This window comes from Delphinapterus leucas, chromosome 7 (assembly GCF_059928025.1).
Source record: "Delphinapterus leucas isolate spDelLeu-1000000601 "Yukka" chromosome 7, BTC_Dleu_Yukka2, whole genome shotgun sequence".
NCBI lineage: Eukaryota > Metazoa > Chordata > Mammalia > Artiodactyla > Monodontidae > Delphinapterus > Delphinapterus leucas.
In genome coordinates this window covers 14133749-14151727 of record NC_143135.1, presented here as the reverse complement: position 1 = coordinate 14151727, position 17979 = coordinate 14133749, and the positions used below count along the sequence as shown (strand labels likewise).

The following is a 17979-nucleotide window of genomic DNA, read 5'->3' as shown; positions in this document are numbered from 1 at the left end:
CTCTCTATACCGTTATACTGTGCCTACTATCTCTAAGTCAAGTGCCTCTCTGGTTAAATTTCTCTCAAGTTGGCAAACTTTTTCTATAAATGGCCAGGTCTTTGTTGCAGCTACTCAATAGTGCCATCGTAGCCTAAAAGCAGCCAGAGACAATATGCAAATGAAAGATTTGTGGTTGTATTCTGACAACATTCACGTAATCAGGCAGCAGGCCAGATTTGGCCCAGGTACCGGCCAGATTTGAGCCCATAGCTTGCTGATCCCTGCTCTACAGAATCATACTGGTCTTTCCATCTTTGAAGAACTGATCAATTTCTCTTCAGAAGTCATGGCTATAAAACGCTTTATACCTAAAGGAGACAATTAATCAAGTAAAAAGAGGAAAGCAAGTCATGGAGAGGGGATACTGGAAATTTTATAAGTTGTAGATAACCTTATCAGCTATTAACAGCATATGAGGCTCAGGGGCAGTACCTCTGACAATTTGCAAACACTGTCGCATCTGATGAACTCACATCTGGGATAAACAGAAATCAGAGTAAAAAGTATGTGTCTTCAGAAGCTTATATGACAGATGTTTACAAATGACTTCTGTTACTTTTGCCTACCTTGACTTCAGTTGGGGGTTTTGGGTGTGAGTAATAGTCTCGAAATTTCACTCCAGATGAAAAAAATCAAATAAACATTCAATGGAAGAGGTGAACTTCTGAATAATATGTTAAAAAGAAAAAAAAAGACTGCTACCTCATTCTTAATTAAAGGAAAGTGATGGATTAACTCAAAATCTTCATAAATCTGTCTTAAATTCACGACCAACTTCTACAATCTGTAATAAATGAGGCACACTCAGAAAAACGAATTTCAATTTCTGTCGATTAATACACTCCCCAATTTTACTCAATTCTTTTCCTTCAGGAAATACAACATTTCAGGGTGAGTTTATCTGTGCCTCTTGACTCCATAGGAAAGGTGGTGTTAATTTCTTCTCCAATCACTGTATTAGATGACAGAAGCCCTAGATAAAACGAGATCAGCAATAATCATTCACTGCTCATAGGAGAGGTAACTTCAGAACTGATCTCTACCTTTAGTGTTCTTCTTGGTCAAAATGATATAATTTATTTTGGCAAAAGCAAGAGAGGTTTTTTTAAAAGGTGATGGAAGTGGGAGTGGGAGAAAAGGTGACAAATTAAACATAACAGTTGATTTCTAGGGCCTCATTTTTCAGAGCAAAGGAATATTTGGTGCTTAACTGACAGAAACTAATAATCACTCTGTCATTTTCAGACAGAGCTAGTATGAGAGAGTTTACCCAATCCCTGCTGATTCACACAAACATTTGTTTCCTGAACTTAGAGTACATCAACTCTGGGGAACTTGTCTTCTGTAAAGATAATTTTGCAGGGCAGCCTCTCATCTAACCAGCTACCGTATGAAGACAATGGTAGCTCAAGAGCAAGCTTCTTTTTTCTGTCTGGTTCTCTGTTTTAAAAAAAGGAAATGAAGGAATCTGTGATTTGGCCTGTCATTTACAGTGTTCAACCTTTTAAAAACCTGAAATCCATGAATAACATTGGGTTTGATAAACTCCGGCTTTCCTGAATAATGCAGGTGGGTGAAGGTTATTGTTAACCAAGGGATATCAGGCTGCCATGCTTCAAAGGCATGGACTATTGATATTAATAACCTGACAATGATTGTTTACAATTTTTTCATTTTTAAATATCAAAAAACTTTAAAATAATTTATAGTTCACATTTGAAATAAATTACATTATCTTCTGTATTAGATTTAACCTTACAATAATATACTACTTTAGCGAACAGCAAAATTACTTTTGCATTCCTTGCCCTAAAACAGGTTGCTGCTAGGTAGGGTGGTAAAGGGAAACCTTTCTAAAACAATCCACAAAACCAGTAACAACCACTAAGGCCTCACACATCTTTCAAATATACATTATATTTAACTTACATTAGTAGAGAAAACTGTTATAGATGGAGAGAGACTTTGCTGATTGCCTTTTCAAATCCATTATTTTCCATCTCTTCTGTTTCCTTGCTAACAAAAACTAATTTCGTTTGTGTATCTAGTGTCCAAATGTTTGAGAGGCGAATCCTCAGCTCCAGGATACAAATCAGTCTTGGACCCCACTATTCCTGCCAGTCACTACTTTAGACATTGGCATGTGACAAAACTGTAGTCAATGAGATGCAAAGTCTGTTGAATGACTTCTAATTAAGTTTTTCCTTGCTCTTAAGAAGAGACATATAAGAAGAACCGGGAGGATGTAAAGCCTGGGGCTGCAGCAGCAATCCTGTGACAACAAGCAATGTTTGCTGACTCACTAAGGGTGAGAAAGCAGAAAGATGACCAGAACATGAGTTCTGATGGTGTTGCTGAGATGCTGAACTGGAAAACTCTAGCAACTTCTTATTAGGTGAATCAGTAAGTCCACTTATTATTTTAGCCACTTTTAGTTGGATGCTCAGTTACATGCAGCTAAAAGTATAGGAACTGATGCAATTATAATGCCCATATTACAGATGAGGAAATCAATTCAGAGAAATTCAATAGGCAAGACCAGTAAATACACACAGCCTAGAACACACAGACTAGAATGTACTGCTTTTCTTTGACAAGTGTTGCTTAAGTATCACTGTGTGTGAAGCACTAGGTATACACTGGATTTTAAGGATGAAAGGAACACAGTACTGAGGGACTCACAATCCGGAAGGGAGATAAGCATACAAACAAATAATTAGTGAAATGTGATAAAAGCAACAGAGCAACGAGCTATCAATTCACAAGAGAACACATTTAACAATGCCAAGAGACTTCAGGGTGGGTATATCCAGGAGATGACAAACTTTTATTCTTCAGTGATTTAAAATTTCAGAAGACAACTTCCTGTGACTCTATAATTATTTTTTAAAGTTTTTAAAAAACAGTTCCAAAGAAACACATATAACCTCACAAACATTATGTTGAACAAAATAAGCCAGACAGAAAATAGTACACCCTATTTGCTTTCATATAGGCAAAATTAACCTAGGCTGTTAGAAGTCACAATAGTGGTTTCTCTGGTGGAGGGCGGTAGTGAGTTGAAGAAAGCACATGACCGTTTCTGTGGTGATGGTAATGTTCTGATACTGATACGGGTGCTAGTTACCTGGGTGTTTCAGTTTGTAAAAATATATTTGAGCCGGATGTACATATATATAAATATATACATATATGTGTAGTTTTTGTATTTATACTATATTTCAATATTTTAAAAACAAATTTAAAAAGAATTATACAAAGTTAAAAGTGCTAGCATCCTCGGTCACCTCTTTTGAATCCCACTTCTTAGAGGCAACCACTGTTAACAGCTCCACGTAAATAATTCTAGAGTTTTCCCATGTATTTCCAAGTATAAATGACCATGAATGCATATATACAAACATGGTTTTTAAATATTCTGTATTTTAAATAATGAATCATATTGTACATCTGTTTTATAATTTGCTTTTTTCACCTTCCATTCATCTTTCTATTCAGTTAAGTACCTCATAATATGCATATACAGCTCTTATGTATTACTTGCTAATTGCACCCTGATTTATTTGTAATTGTTTTCAATTTTTGTGTGGCTATTTCTGAACCATAAGGCCCTAGAAATTAGCTTACTGGGTCAAAGGGTAGAAGGTAACTCCAGGTTTGCTCTAAGCAAAGAATATGGGAAAGAACATCCCAGGTCAAAGAAACAACGGAGCATAACCAAGAAAATTACGTATGTGGAAGTCTGGAGGAAAAGGTATGTATGAGTTCGGTGAAGAGGCAGGCATGGACAAGATAATGAGGGGTTTTCTGAGCCATCATAAGGAGTTTGGACTTCTCCCTACAGTACAAGGGAAGGTGAGCTACTGACTGAAGGATCTCAAGCAGGAAAGCAACATACAAGGGTTTTACTTTAGATCATCCTGAAAATAGCGGAAAAGTTGAATCATGAGAGATACTAACTGGATGCAAGGCAATGCCATGGAAAGGGAGTAGGAGGGTATGGGCAATGCTGAGGAGCCTGAATAAAGAGGACTTCGTAATTATGGATGAGAGACCAAGGGAGAGTGAGAAGAAGTCCATGATCATTTCCAGGTTTCTGCCTGGCCACTGGATGAATGGGGTATCACTAACCACAAAGGGAAAGAAGGAGAAGTAGAATTTGAAGAGGGATGGATATAGGATTCTGTTTGGAGAATATAGAGCTTTGGGACATCCAGCAGGCAGAAGCTGAAAACACACATCTGTCTGGACCTCAGGTAAGAGAGGAGAAGAGGAATAAAGATTTGGAGGCCAGTGGCGTTCAGTGGTGGTTTAACGCAGGATGTCACCTACAGGGGAAAACAGAGCAAGATGAAAAGGAAGACAAGGATAAAGTACCTACAGAACATTAGTTTTTAAAGGGCAGGCTGAGGAACAACTGCCTGAGAAGGAAACTGAGCAGGTGCATTCAAAGAGGTAAAAGGAGAACCAGGAAAGGAAGACTCTTGGTTCTCTGAAGAAGAAAGTGGTCATTAATATGAAATGCTACAGTTAGTTCAAGTAAGATGAAGTGTGAAAAACTTCCTTTAGATTTGGCAATTATGTTACTGGAAGTTTCTGTGAGCTCAACAGAGTAGAATGAAGATGGAAACTGATTGCAGTGGGGCTCATACAGGACTAAAAAAAAAAAAAAATGTAGTACCAAATACAGCCTGAGTTGAATAATATTTAATAATTTAGTAAGTTTAATAATGAAGGGATGGAGGGTAGAGAGAGAGAGGACAATGGCAGAAAGAAATTAAGAAACAAAGGAAGGAATTTTGTTGTTGTTTACAAGAATACCAGGGATGTAAGCATGTTTTATAAGGTCAGGAAAAGAAACCTAAAGAGGTACTACAGAAAGAGGTAAGTGATGTAGCAACGATGCAGAGGACACTGTTTCTAGATATATTACGTTTCCAGATTGCTGGACCCAGGCTCATTTACTAGTTTATGCTACTTCACTTCATAAAAGTTTTCCTTTCCTAGAACTATGATTAAGCTGCTCTGAACTGGAACAGAGGTAATAACGTTATTGAATGTTCTTAAAGCATTAAGTAGGAAACAATATTGAGAATATTTTTTCCCAAAAAAAGGGGGAATTTAACTATTTGAATGGAAATCTCCTTTTAATGGTAAAATGTCTTAGTATGGACTTTCAACATACTGGGCCACCTTACTAGATTACTAGCTTCTTGAAAGCATAATGAATTAATACATTCAAAAATGCTTGCCTACATATCCACCATCTAGGCTTTGGGGGTACAAACATGATCAAGACACACTCCCTGTCCTCGAGGGAGCTTACAAACATATAATTACAATACAACACAATAAGTACAAATAAGAGAGGTAGACATAAACACCACGAGTACACAGAAGACGGATCTCTAACTCTGCCTGGAGTGTGGACAAAAGTCAAGGGAAGCTTTAGAGGATCTTTGCTTAAACTGGGTCTTTAAAGGATAAGCAGGAATTTACCAGGCTAAGAGGAAAGAGAATTTCAGCTGTAGAGAACAGCACGTACAAGCGCATGAAGTCTTTAGAGACTCCAGTGAATAAAGGCGACATCAGGGAACTTATGGGGTATGTATGGCAGGAAAGGATACAAGAGAAGCGATCAAGAATGAGTTGCCAGGGCTTCCCTGGTGGCGCAGTGGTGCCTGCCAATGCAGGGGACACGGGTCCGTGCCCCGGTCCGGGAGGATCCCACATGACGCGGAGTGGCTGGACCCGGGAGCCAATGGCCGCTGAGCCTGCGCGTCCGGAGCCTGTGCGTCCGGAGCCTGTGCTCCGCAATGGGAGAGGCCACAACAGTGAGAGGACCGCATACCGCAAAAAAAAAAAAAAAGAATGAGTTGCCAAAGGTGTCAGGGTTAATGAGCTTGCACATCTTTTAGGTGATGACCAGTCACAGGGAAGTAACACTGTAAGGTTTTCATTCTCAGCATCTCCCATGGGCCTAGGACCATGCCCTTCACCACAGAAAACTTTCAACAAATGGATATGGAACAAACAGATGAGTCAGAATCTTAGAATGATAAAGAAATTTGAAAAGTACACAGATCCCAGGGAGAAGGGAATAAATTGGAATGAACTGATTATTTAAAAGCACAAATTAATTTACTGACAGTGGAAAGGTAGAGTCAGAATTATACTGGCTAAGGCCCTGTTAGGCATTTGTTGTGTATACCACCTACCACCCAAGAATTAAGATTAACGTTTTCCAAAGAGTCAAAGTGAAGAGTCCCTAAACACAGGGCTACAAACTTGGGCTTTGACTAGATTTTCATAGCTTGAAGCAATTGCTCTCTGTTAAGTAAGAGATGAGTAAAGAGGAAATAAATACAGTAGATACCAGTAGCCCAGTGTCAAGACATGCAACACCTGATGGTGAGGACTAAAACTTTCAAACTGAATTTTTTAAGTCATTGTACTTACCAGCACCAAAAATAAATGATTAGGGTGACCTGAGAAGATTACTCTAACCTACTCAGCTAGCAGACTGCTGCACTTGGCACAAGTCACCCACTTCACTTGATTTCCTCCACCACATTCAGGTAAAATGTCCTACAATAACATGGTACAATATTATCAAGATATGAGTTCCTTCATCAAGCTTTTCTATCTTAAAGAGATAATCGAATCTCTGACCAGCAGATTACAACCACCGGCCATAGAGACAACTGCACTCTGAGAATAAAGGTTAAAAAGACCCAGGAGATAACGCAGCAGTGGGAACCACAGTCACATCAAAGGCAGACAACCTTCAATCTTCAGAACCTTTATGTTCCTGCCTTGTATTTCTGAGCCCTTCATTCGTCTCATCTTGGTTTATTATAAGACAACAGGATTTCACCAGGAGGAATTTGAAATAATACATTTCCTGTATTTGGTGCAAGGGAGAAGGAACATATGCACACAGGAGTCAGTAAACTCAACAAACATTTGGACCAATGGTTTCACATAAATAGTGTGCAGGAGGGGATGAACTAGATTAAATCCTAGGAACTCCTAAACTTTAGATAAAGATGAGGTCAGACTCCCATTATAATTCAAGGAACTCTAAGAAAATAACAATTCTAAATTCTAATGTGACATGTCAATCACACTAGTTTAGTTATGAATGAGAGAGGGTAACTTTCTATGGTTACTGGTATCAGAGGCTGGAGACAGTCATGTATCAGGTTACCAGTATGAAACTACAAGAACTAATTCACTTACATGACTCCAAGGCAATGGAGCTTTAAAGGCAATGTAATTATTGTGCCTAATGTCCTATTTCAAAAAATGTGTGATAAAGGTCCACAGAGTAATTTAAGAATATAATTTACTAAATAAAACTGAACAAATAGTACAGTGATCTGGATTCTAGTCGTGAATCTGATACAATTAATTATCTAATCGTGGCTAAGTCACAAATAGTCCATGTCCCAGTTATGTATTACAATGATGTACTCATGACTGAGTTAAATGTGAAATGTTCTAAGCTCCTTAAAAAAGTAGTACTTTACTTATAAGACGAAGGTATTACATATGAGATGAAGTTAACCACCATGACCAAAGCTAACAATTTCAATTTAAATAGAGCTTACCTCCAAAAATATTCAGTGCACTCGATACATGTTCATTAACTCTTAAAAGGCATTATTCAAACATTTCATAACTAAGGAAACAGACGTATTAAATTACTTAATAACTCAAAATCTTATCAACAAGTCTGAGACAGAGTAAGGAACAGAATCAAACTCTCAATGTCCCCCTGCCCCCCCCTGCCCCACACCCAGTCCACTGTTCAAGTCACCTACTTAGCTTAAATTATGTTGTTCTATGTATCAGAAACATAATTAGTTATGGCAGAAACAGAAACTTCTCTCCCAAAGGCTTCGGAATCCACTTTACTAAAATATGTTCAAATTTTAAATGAGAATGGTTCCATGAACAGCAACTATTTATTAAACCCAGAAAAGTATTTCATCTTGTATTACGTTGAGCAATCTGTAAGGAATAGAGACTATGATTTTTAAACACAGAATCAGAAAAGCAAGCCAGGAGCAAAGACCAAAGACTAATGACGGGGTCTACCTCTCTCAAAAGGATTAAGAAAAATAGAGGAAAGAGTGAAAGAAAAACAAAAGCCAAAATCAAAAGGTAATTCTATGGAATATTTGTACCATGGACAAATGGCATGAAAAATATACCTTCAGGTAAGCATCAGATACATATTAATCCATTTTCCAAATTAGCAAAGGGCTTCCCCGTTAGTGGCCCCCGCTAAGGTATCTCTTGGGGAAGACTTGTTTACTCTCATATATGCTGTTAATCTGATACAGCCTTTTCTGGAGACTGCTTAGAAATAAGTAATAAAAGGGTTTTTTTTTAATATTGTAAAAGTTTTTTTATACACTTTGACCAAGAATGGTAGATGGATTATTGCTTTCAACTCTTCATATTCTCTCTGTCATAAAATTATACATTCACACCCTTTGTCATGTAATTTTGCAAGGCTTGGCCACATGGTTTGTTTTGGCTAATGAGACTTGATACCAGCAGAGGCTTAAAACATGTTCTGGTAGTTTGGCTTATTTCTTACACTCTGGTGATAAACCATGATATGACTATGCCCCAGGCAGTTGCTGCCCCTTCATGATAGGCCTCAGAACAAACACATTTAGAGGAGATCTAACCCAACCTACAGCCTGAGGCAGGCCAACCAACCCACAAACTGAAGTAGATTTGCCTGGCCAAGCCCAGCCTAGATGAGGAGGATCTAGACCCAGTGTGAAAATAAACCCTTAGTGTTGTAACTCAATAAAACACTGGTTTGTTATGCAGAACTGTTATGGCAATAGCTGACCAATACACCCAATAATCTCACACCTGAGAATGTATCCTGGGGCAATTAGAGAGAACAGATTCACATATTTAGGGTGAATTTATCATAGCAACATTTATAAACAACAGAAAACTGAAAACATTCTATCATCAAACAATAGTGTGAATAGTTAAATAAGTTATGATCTAGCCAGACTATTAAATATTTAAAACTATTAAAAATTATGTTCTTGGGACTTCCCTGGTGGTCCAGGGGGTTAAGACTCCACGCTCCCAATGCAGGGGGCCCGGGTGCGATCCCTGGTCGGGGAACTAGATCCCACATGCATGCCACAACTAACAGTTTGCATGCCGCAACTAAGAGCCCGCATGCCGCAACTAAAAGATCCCACATGCCGCAATGAAGATCCCGTGTGCCACAACTAAGACCCAGTGCAGCAAAAATAAATTACTTAAATTAAATAAAATTGAAGGAAAAAAAAGAATTACGTTCTTAAAGAACACACAAAAATGTATGATAATGTTCATAATATTTAAGTTTAAAAAGTATAAAAAGCAAGATGCACTGTTTAAAAAATATCTACAAGTAGAGAAAAAGATCAGGTAGATAAAATAATTCTTTTAAGAAGTACAAATGATTTTCTGTGCTAAATATTATTTTATGCTAAATACTATACTTGGAATAAAGTAAATAAGTATGTTCCCTGACTTCTTGAAACAGTCTAGTGAGGAAGACAGATATTAAAAAATAATAATCATATATATGTAATTACAAATTGTGATAAACTATTGTGGTAGAAATTGCTAATTATCCCCAGTATTTATTTCCCCCTTCTTACTCAGTACTTGCTCACTGAATTTTATTGGCCCATGGCCACCTGGAATGGACTATACTTCCCAGCATTCCCTGCTCCTACTTGGGGCCATGCGACCAAGTTCTGACCAATGGGATCTAATTGGAAGCAAGGCATGCAACTTCCAGTAAACATCCTTAAAAATAAAGGGCTTGCTTTCCCCCTTCTTACCAGATGGAGCAGCTATTTTGGACGATGATGTGGAAGCTTCATGCTGAGAATGGCAGAGCAATAGAATAGGAGGAGCCTGGGTTCCCTGGCACTGTGGAACCACTGTCACCAGCCTTATTACACCTACAGAGCTTTCACATGAGACAGATAAAATTCTACCTTGTTTAAGTCATTTTCATTTTGGGTTTTCAGTCATCCACAGCTGAACCTAATCCTAAATGGCACAGCTATGAAGGAAAGATGAAAGGTTCAATGAGAGATTATAATAGAAACTGTTGGTTTTGACAGGACGAAGGGGTTTCAGGGATAGGTCCTCTGAGGAAGTAACTTTTAAGTTGCAACCTACCTGATGCCTGGCCAGGAGAGCACCAGGTGAAGGGAGGTGGGGTGGCAAACCCCTCAAGGCGGGGGAAATCAAAGATGAAACTACTATGGCCTAAGCCTGAATCTCAGTAGGAATAAGCAACAAACTGGGATGTTAAGATTGCTTCTACAATGAATGAATTAGAATGAAAGCAGAGCACTAAAGCAAGTAAGTGCATTGGCTCCAATATTAGAATATCCATTATGACAAGCAAAAGACCACATACACATGTCAAAAATGAGAGGGGAGGAGTGCAGAATGAGAACAAATGCTATTAAAGAAATTAACAGTTGCTTCTACACTTCAGTACTACTAGTGTTTAAAATAGTTGGATTCTCTGATTAGAGTGGTTCATAAACCATAAGGAGAATGTCATTAGATTTTTAAATGCTAACCCTCCCTGGAAAAGACAAGAATTTGGTGTTAAAATTTTTTTTTAAATAATTGTTTCTTGTCTATTTCTGATTATGAAAAGGAAACGTATTTATTGTGGAGACTGTAGCAAATATACATAAGACTATAAAGAAAAAATAAACTACCTGTAAATCATCACTTTGCAACAGCATTTTATACTGACGCTGTTTTTATACACTTATATGCCTACATACATACATACACACAACACACAAAAATGGAATTGTAATGCATATGAAGTTGCATGTGCTTTTTCATTTATTTTACCATAAGTGCATTCTTATGTCATTAAAACATTTTTGAAACCATGATTTTTAATGGCTATATAACATATAATTTACTTAGCTAATCAAGTCTGGGTTAAAACTGTCTACCACAAGGACTCCCCTGGTGGTCCAGTGGCTAAGACTCCACGCTCCCAATGCAGGGGGCCCGGGTTCGAGCCCTGGTCAGGGAACTAGATCCCACTAGCCGCAACTAAAGATCCTGCATGCCGCAACTAGGACCTGACGCAGCCAAATAAATAAATATATAAATGTACTTTTAACGTTTAGGAAAAAAAACCTGTCAACCACAAATTAAAGCCCTGTGGGTCAAGAAGATGACTTCAAAAACTGCCATGGGGAGCTTCTGTTCAGAAATCTCAAATTATAGGTTGAAGCACTGGAACTATCTAACAGGAATTCATTGAAATTCACTGAGTTTTAGCCACGAAGGATGCTTAATAAAGACTATATTTTCCGAAATGGAGTGCACCATTTTGTAATTAGTCTTGAGGAAGAAACAGAATAAGTATCAAAGACTGAGGTAGCAATAACAAATAAGAACTGATGAGTGCCTACTGTTAGAATCGGTGACTCTCTGCAGTGTTTTATTTTTTAATAAAGCAAAATAAGAGAACATATGCTTTTATTATTTCTATAATTAAGTTTTCAAGTGGATTTGGAACAATGATTATAGAAAAATGCATATAGAAAAAGAACGGAAACAAATATGACAAAGGGTTAATAGCTGTTAATTCTCGAATATGACATTCTTTGAACGTTTCCATATTTAAATTTTTTCGCACAACCAAAAATTTAATATTAAATTATTAGTCATGCGAGTAAGGTAATTCAGATTTCAGTTATTAAAGTAGAAGGAAAATCAGTAAGTTTTGCCAGAGGCTAAGTAGATCTTTTGAGAAGGAAAAACAAAAAGCTGGGCATACAGCATTGGGAGTTTGTTCTAAAATAAAACCATTTTAAACAAAATTATCAGTGTTTCATGTTGGAAATAGGTCTGAGGAAGGACCAGCTTTTGAATTTTATAGCTGTGCTTCCTTCAAGTACTATCCTACCTAAAAATGATACATATTCTGTTCTATCAAAAAGGTTGTTTCAACAGTTAAGCAAATACTTTAAAAACTGCCAAGACTGCATTTTAGTTTCTGACACTAGCTTTCTTTACTTTGTATACCTAAGATTTTCCTGATGCTACACGCATTTTTTAAAATTCTAGGTTCTAAAATCCAAATTTAGTTCAGATGACAGAGTTTGCCACTTGATGAAACGTCTTACTAAACATAAATGGTTGCAATGTTCTACTAAGTGAGGTACCTAGCAGGAAAAAAATTAAAGAATAAAAAGTTACAGAAATAAACCAAATCTTTACATCAGTTCTCATAAAAATTTCAAATAAATGTACCTTTTTTACAATTGCCCCATTTTCCCCAAATGTAGCCTTAGGTTGTCTTAACTTTGTGACAGCATCCCCTATCCCCTACTCCACTAATCAGTTCTCCCCTTCTTTCCCCGCTAGAACACGTGAATTTTTCAGCAAAAGTGACTCATTCATTGGCATCTTGTCAAACTAACCCTGAAATTTTAAGGAGGCTCAGTGCTAACAGAATTTTAAAGCTAGAACATTTTCACTAACACACATCATTTTGACTTTAGAGAAATGAATCACTTTCAGAGCCAAATACGTCTAACAAACTCTGTTTATATTTTTCCTTACAAATTGTTCTCCACCATGTTACCTCCTCCCAATTTTAGTTTGGCAATTCCATAATCTAAAATACCTCTTATTTCTGAAGAAGACAAGATGGGGGAATGCAGAAGCATTAGAATAGGAGAGGGGAGAAGAAAGCAATTGTTCACTAAGCTTGGAAAAAGATTCTATTCTGAAACATTTATGATTCGTATCTATTCCACATAGTTCTCAAAATTTATTTCTCCCCTTAGTTAAATGAAAACACAATACAATACATAATATAAACACAATCAGGAATCTCCAGGAATAAATTACTCTCATTGCTATTATTTCACTAAATAAAAGTTTTTAGAAAAACACAAAAATCAATAACTGAGAACTATATAGCTAAAAATCTTCAATAAGATATCACTAGTATGAACTATCAATTGCAAATCACCTCATCATTTTGGTTCACACATTAATCTACTCCAAAACCACCCCTTTTAACCAGAGGGAGAGTGGTAGGGAAGGAACAAGAAAACAAATGCTTTGTCAGATTACCACAGACGTTTACTTATAGCTCTATCAATTGTCACACTCCACCTGGTGGCAGGAGCTGCCTGAATTGGCGAAGTGGAGGTCATTATACAAGAAATTCCAAAGAACACTTTCCAGATGTCCCTGGGAAAAAAAGCAAGATGTTCTTTTTTTGTCCTATATAGAATATATCTAACAAGGCTCCACCAAAGTTTTTTCACATAATAGTAGGTCAATATCTGACAAAGATTAACATAAAGGAATGACAATAATCAGAATGGGAGATCTACACTTAGAGCAATCTACTTACAACCACTCCACGTTAAGTTCAATGTCATCTCAAGCCTTTAAAACAGGTAACAAGGCACATCCAGCAACTCTAAGATTCTCTATCACATACTCCCACTAACTTTCTCTGCCCCTATCCTCTATGGGTAAACTACAGAGTTTAATTAACACAGTTAACAGCAGCCTGCCACCCTGCTTTTAGATATTTGCCAGTAACATATACCCATGGGGTACGCTAGAGACTGATTTCAACCAAAAATAAAAATAGATAAACAGATCTCAAACAAAATTAAAACTGAGTCTGGCTGCCCACACTTATTTTCACACATGAGGAAAAATAGCAGTTCTCCTAGAAGCCTCGAGCAGACATATCTTTAGAACACAATGTTAAAAATATGCCCCCCCTCCTTTTTCCCCTACCTGTTTCTCACTCAAAGCTGTGATTTTGGCTTGAAGTTCATGAAGCTGTTTCTTTAAATCAGCATTCTGATTGGAAAGAAAAAATATCTGTGAGGAAGATATTTCATTTGTTAACAGAAGAGTAGCAAGATGACTTTATGCAAACTGTATTACAAATGATGACGCAATCTTAAGCATTTAGCCAATCATATTTGTCATGCATTAAACTGTAGTCATATTACCACCACCCAGTGCATAGATCCTAAATGTAGGTTGCTAACACTAGAACAGGGGTAAGCTCCTTTGCAATTGCAAGAAGTTTTATATTTCAGCGTTTTGTACTGTAATACTACTCCTTTCTACTAAAATAGTTATTCTTCATAAGAAGTAACAGTTGACAGAAAACCTAAAGCTCCACTAATCAGTTGTAAGTATGAACACACTGCATGCTTAACGGCATTATCAGTCAAAAAAAAAAAAAAAAGGTTTTTCTCTGCTTGCCCTCTCCCTTATTTAGTAGAGTACATTTGTTATTTTAGCCTAGATTTGAAAAGCTGTCAGTGCTGCAACTGCCTTAAACACTACATCATTCAAATTAACATACTGACTACCAGGGCAACTTCTCAGCTCTAAAATGTTAGGAATCAGAAAAGAATACTATTTTAAATGAGATACACTGAGCGTGCTTGTCTTTTACTCACATGAGAGAAAAATCCAAAATTAAGGTTTTCAAAAGCTTAATGTAACAGGATCGCTAGCAGATTGAATACCACCCCAATGAGAGACTACTTTTCCTTCGCCCTTTCACATGCAATTCTTTCAATTCATCCTGCCTGGTCTTCTGACAGGGTCCGGGCATACATCCTCCCCTTCACGTTTACTCCATGTGGTCTTTTTTGTGACAGCATGTGATATAAGACCTCTCTAATGAGATCACCCACAAGACTGTCCAGCAACTTACTGCCTCCTCAGATTCTTCACATTAAGACTGCTCTGTTGCATGACTGCCAGCTATATCAGAAATGCTGAAGTTTTCTAACAATATTTCAGTTGCTGATAACATAGGTTACCATATTAAATATAAAAGAATCTATTCATCTAAGGTCTACTGACTCTTGGTTCCCTAAACCTAATTTAAATTATAATATATATTTAAAAAAATTTAAATGGAGAAGCTTCTCAAAGAAGTTGGACTGTCAAACAGGAGTTAAGTGGATATCACTGCCAGCTCTCAGAATCAATGGTTTGTGTTAAAAACACAATAGTTAAGCCACTGGGAGCTAACTTTGTAGAAATGAATATTATTTCCCACTTCCAAAAATCAATCTGCCTCAGTACCATTCTTTAATCCAAGAAGCTTACTTAACTTTACAATGAGGCATGTATGGTATGTTTAACAAGCTAAAAAAAAAAATGTGTGTGTACATATACAAATATACATATACACACACACACACCCCACCATCAATGGGTCTAGGTAGGTGTTCTGTGAACAGATTATGAGTAAACAAATGCAAGGGAGAAATCCTGAGAATGTCTAAATAAATACTCTCCATACTTATGACCCACTGTCTAATTGCTGCAAAAGAGACACTGCCTGAACAATAAATATACTAATTAAAGACAAGATAAATTTTTAGGAAGATTTCTCTTCAGGGATAGAAAATAAAATGCCTGAGCCAAAAACCCCTATGAGACTTTAAAGAAAAGGTAACACCTGATGAATTACTATATAAGGTTCTTTAAAACCCTCTCTAAGGGCTCTTTCAAAAATGAAATTTTTAAAAATGCTTTTAAAAAAGTATTCTAAAATTCTATTCTGAACATGGTGAGATTAAGTACTTAAATGTTCTATGCTATAAACTATGAGAAAATAAAAATGGTTCTGGGCCATATTCAATAATTCTGAGATTACAGAAAGCCTTGCAAACTCTGATTTTGAGTAAGTGGGCTTGTGGAAATGAAATTTAAGCTATATGAAGAGTATTAACTCGCAATTCTTTTTCCCAAAATATTCAAAGCAATTAACATAAAATACAAGCAAAATAACACTAACAAAGATGAAATAATAGCTATATTATAATAGAATGACTGGAGCTTTCTTAATTCTTATAACATGAAGACCAATGTACTAAAAAAAATTGCTGTTACAGATGAGATAATTTCTAAAACCTAAGTATTGCCTGTATTTTAATATCTTATGGTCACTTTATTTTAAATTATTTTTATTTAAAAATTAAATGAATAAAAGTAGTATTTTACCTGTGGATCCTGCTTCATTTGAGCAACCAGTTTCTGATAATAAAAAGAGAAAAAGAGCCATCAGTCTTACATATAAACTCACTATGGCTAATCAGGCTCAGCCCCCAAAATCTAGAGTTTTAAGCCCACACAAAAAAATAAGCAATACCACAATCAGAACAGACCAAAAGCTTCTGTGATCCATATAAAAAGTTAATGAAACACTCCTCTTAATAATAAAAAAAAAAATTCAAACTATCGCTTTATATTTGAAACTAAGAGCCTCCCGCCTTTAAACAAATCTGGAGATGGGCTGGGGGAGGGGAGCTTTTAAAAGACAATTTAAATAAGCTGAATGCTCCAAAAGCCAAACATCCCTTTAAAAGGTTGTCATTGTCTAGAGTCCCAAGTAAGTCCTGGAAAGAAGGTGCTCCCAAACAAAAACAGGCCTGTTTGTATACAGCAAACAGATTTGGCGAGTCTGTGGGTTTGGTTCACAGAAGGAGCCTAGTGTCAGATGTGACTCTGCCACTGTCCTCTCTGTGGGGGGAGGGGGGACGTACTCAGTGGGGCAGTGATGCTCAGTATTTGAGAGTAAGGAAGCGAAGGAAAAGTAATGCAAAATTTTACCTACCTGGGTTCCTGTGGGAAGGAGAGTATTACCAGAATACTGAATGAGAAAGACCTTTACTAGGGAACACATAAGTCCAAAAAATGAAAAACAAAGAAAAATGGATGTCAACTGACCTAACCCAACTTCCAAAAGCATCACTGCCCAAAGGTAACAATAACCAGGGACGGAAGAATTTGAAGCATAAAGGAATGTCAGAAGGCTGAGTCCTAAAAGTATCTAGGAATAAGCTGTTCTCCAAGTGAATTTTTCACATAGCTGAAAAATCTGTCCCTCTCTTTGGGTGACAAGACACTTTTAAAGTTTTTAGTCATAGGGACTTCCCTGGTAGTCCAGTGGTTAAGAATCCGCCTTCCAATGCAGGGGACATGGGTTCAATCCCTGGTCGGGGAACTAAGATCCCACAAGCTGCAGGGCAACTAAGCCTGCACACCGCACTATTGAACCCGCGCACTCTGGAGCCCACACGCCACAACTAGAGAAGCCCGCATGCCGCGATGAAGAACCCACACGCCACAATGAAGACCCAGCACAGTCATAAATAAATAAATAATAGTTTTTAGTCGTAAAATAAAACCTTTCTAAAATATATTATATACTTATCTGCCTTATTAAATAGAAAAAAAGCAGCATTTAATGACACTTAGAGGCATGATTACCTCAATATACTATTCTGCAAACAATACAAAAAGGTCCTTACGATAAAGGCCCCAAACTGCTGTGTCCTAAAGAGTTCTTGTGCCTGCATTTGAGTTTTTCAGTCTACTCCTTAATGCCAAGCAGTCAGCTAGCAAATCTTGCTACTATTACTATGCCTCCCTCTAAGAGCCCCTGAACCCCAATTCCAATTTGCTACTTCTGAGCTGCTTTGTGATACACTCAGTGAAGTAATTCTAAGATGAGTGAATAGCCTAAGAAATCCCCCTTGAGTAAAATGTATAATCTTGTGTGACTTCTAACATTTATTCTAGCTTGTCAAAAACCTTACTTCAGGTGCTAAGGTATACATTTTGGATAGCTGAGATTGCCAGCCATGTGACCTCCAAATACACAAGGTATATGTTACTATAATCTACTTCATATATGACAGTGGTAACTCTTCTATATCCTGGTCTTAATCTACAAAATAGTAATAACACACATTCCAAGAACTCAAGGAAATAGAAACATAAGGTTTTATACATATACATTTTTACTAATGCAGCCTAAAAGGCTAGCCACATTCTTCA

The 17979-nt window shown here is 37.1% G+C and overlaps 1 protein-coding gene across 20 annotated transcripts in view; it reads right to left on the bottom strand.

Moving 5' to 3' along the window:
- The window catches only part of PHF21A (PHD finger protein 21A), a 194409-nt gene that overhangs the window by 136265 nt on the left and 40165 nt on the right, over positions 1–17979 (bottom strand). For 14 of the 20 annotated variants that reach the window (XM_089914886.1, XM_089914883.1, XM_089914882.1 and 11 more), the window contains 2 exons: positions 16141–16173; positions 13900–13986 (listed from right to left, as the gene is read on the bottom strand). In XM_089914886.1, coding sequence (XP_089771012.1) covers positions 13900–13986; positions 16141–16173 — 120 coding nt within the window. The remainder of the gene's footprint in view (positions 1–13899; positions 13987–16140; positions 16174–17979) is intronic. The other 6 variants (XM_089914887.1, XM_089914889.1, XM_089914888.1 and 3 more) reach the window with 1 other exon arrangement.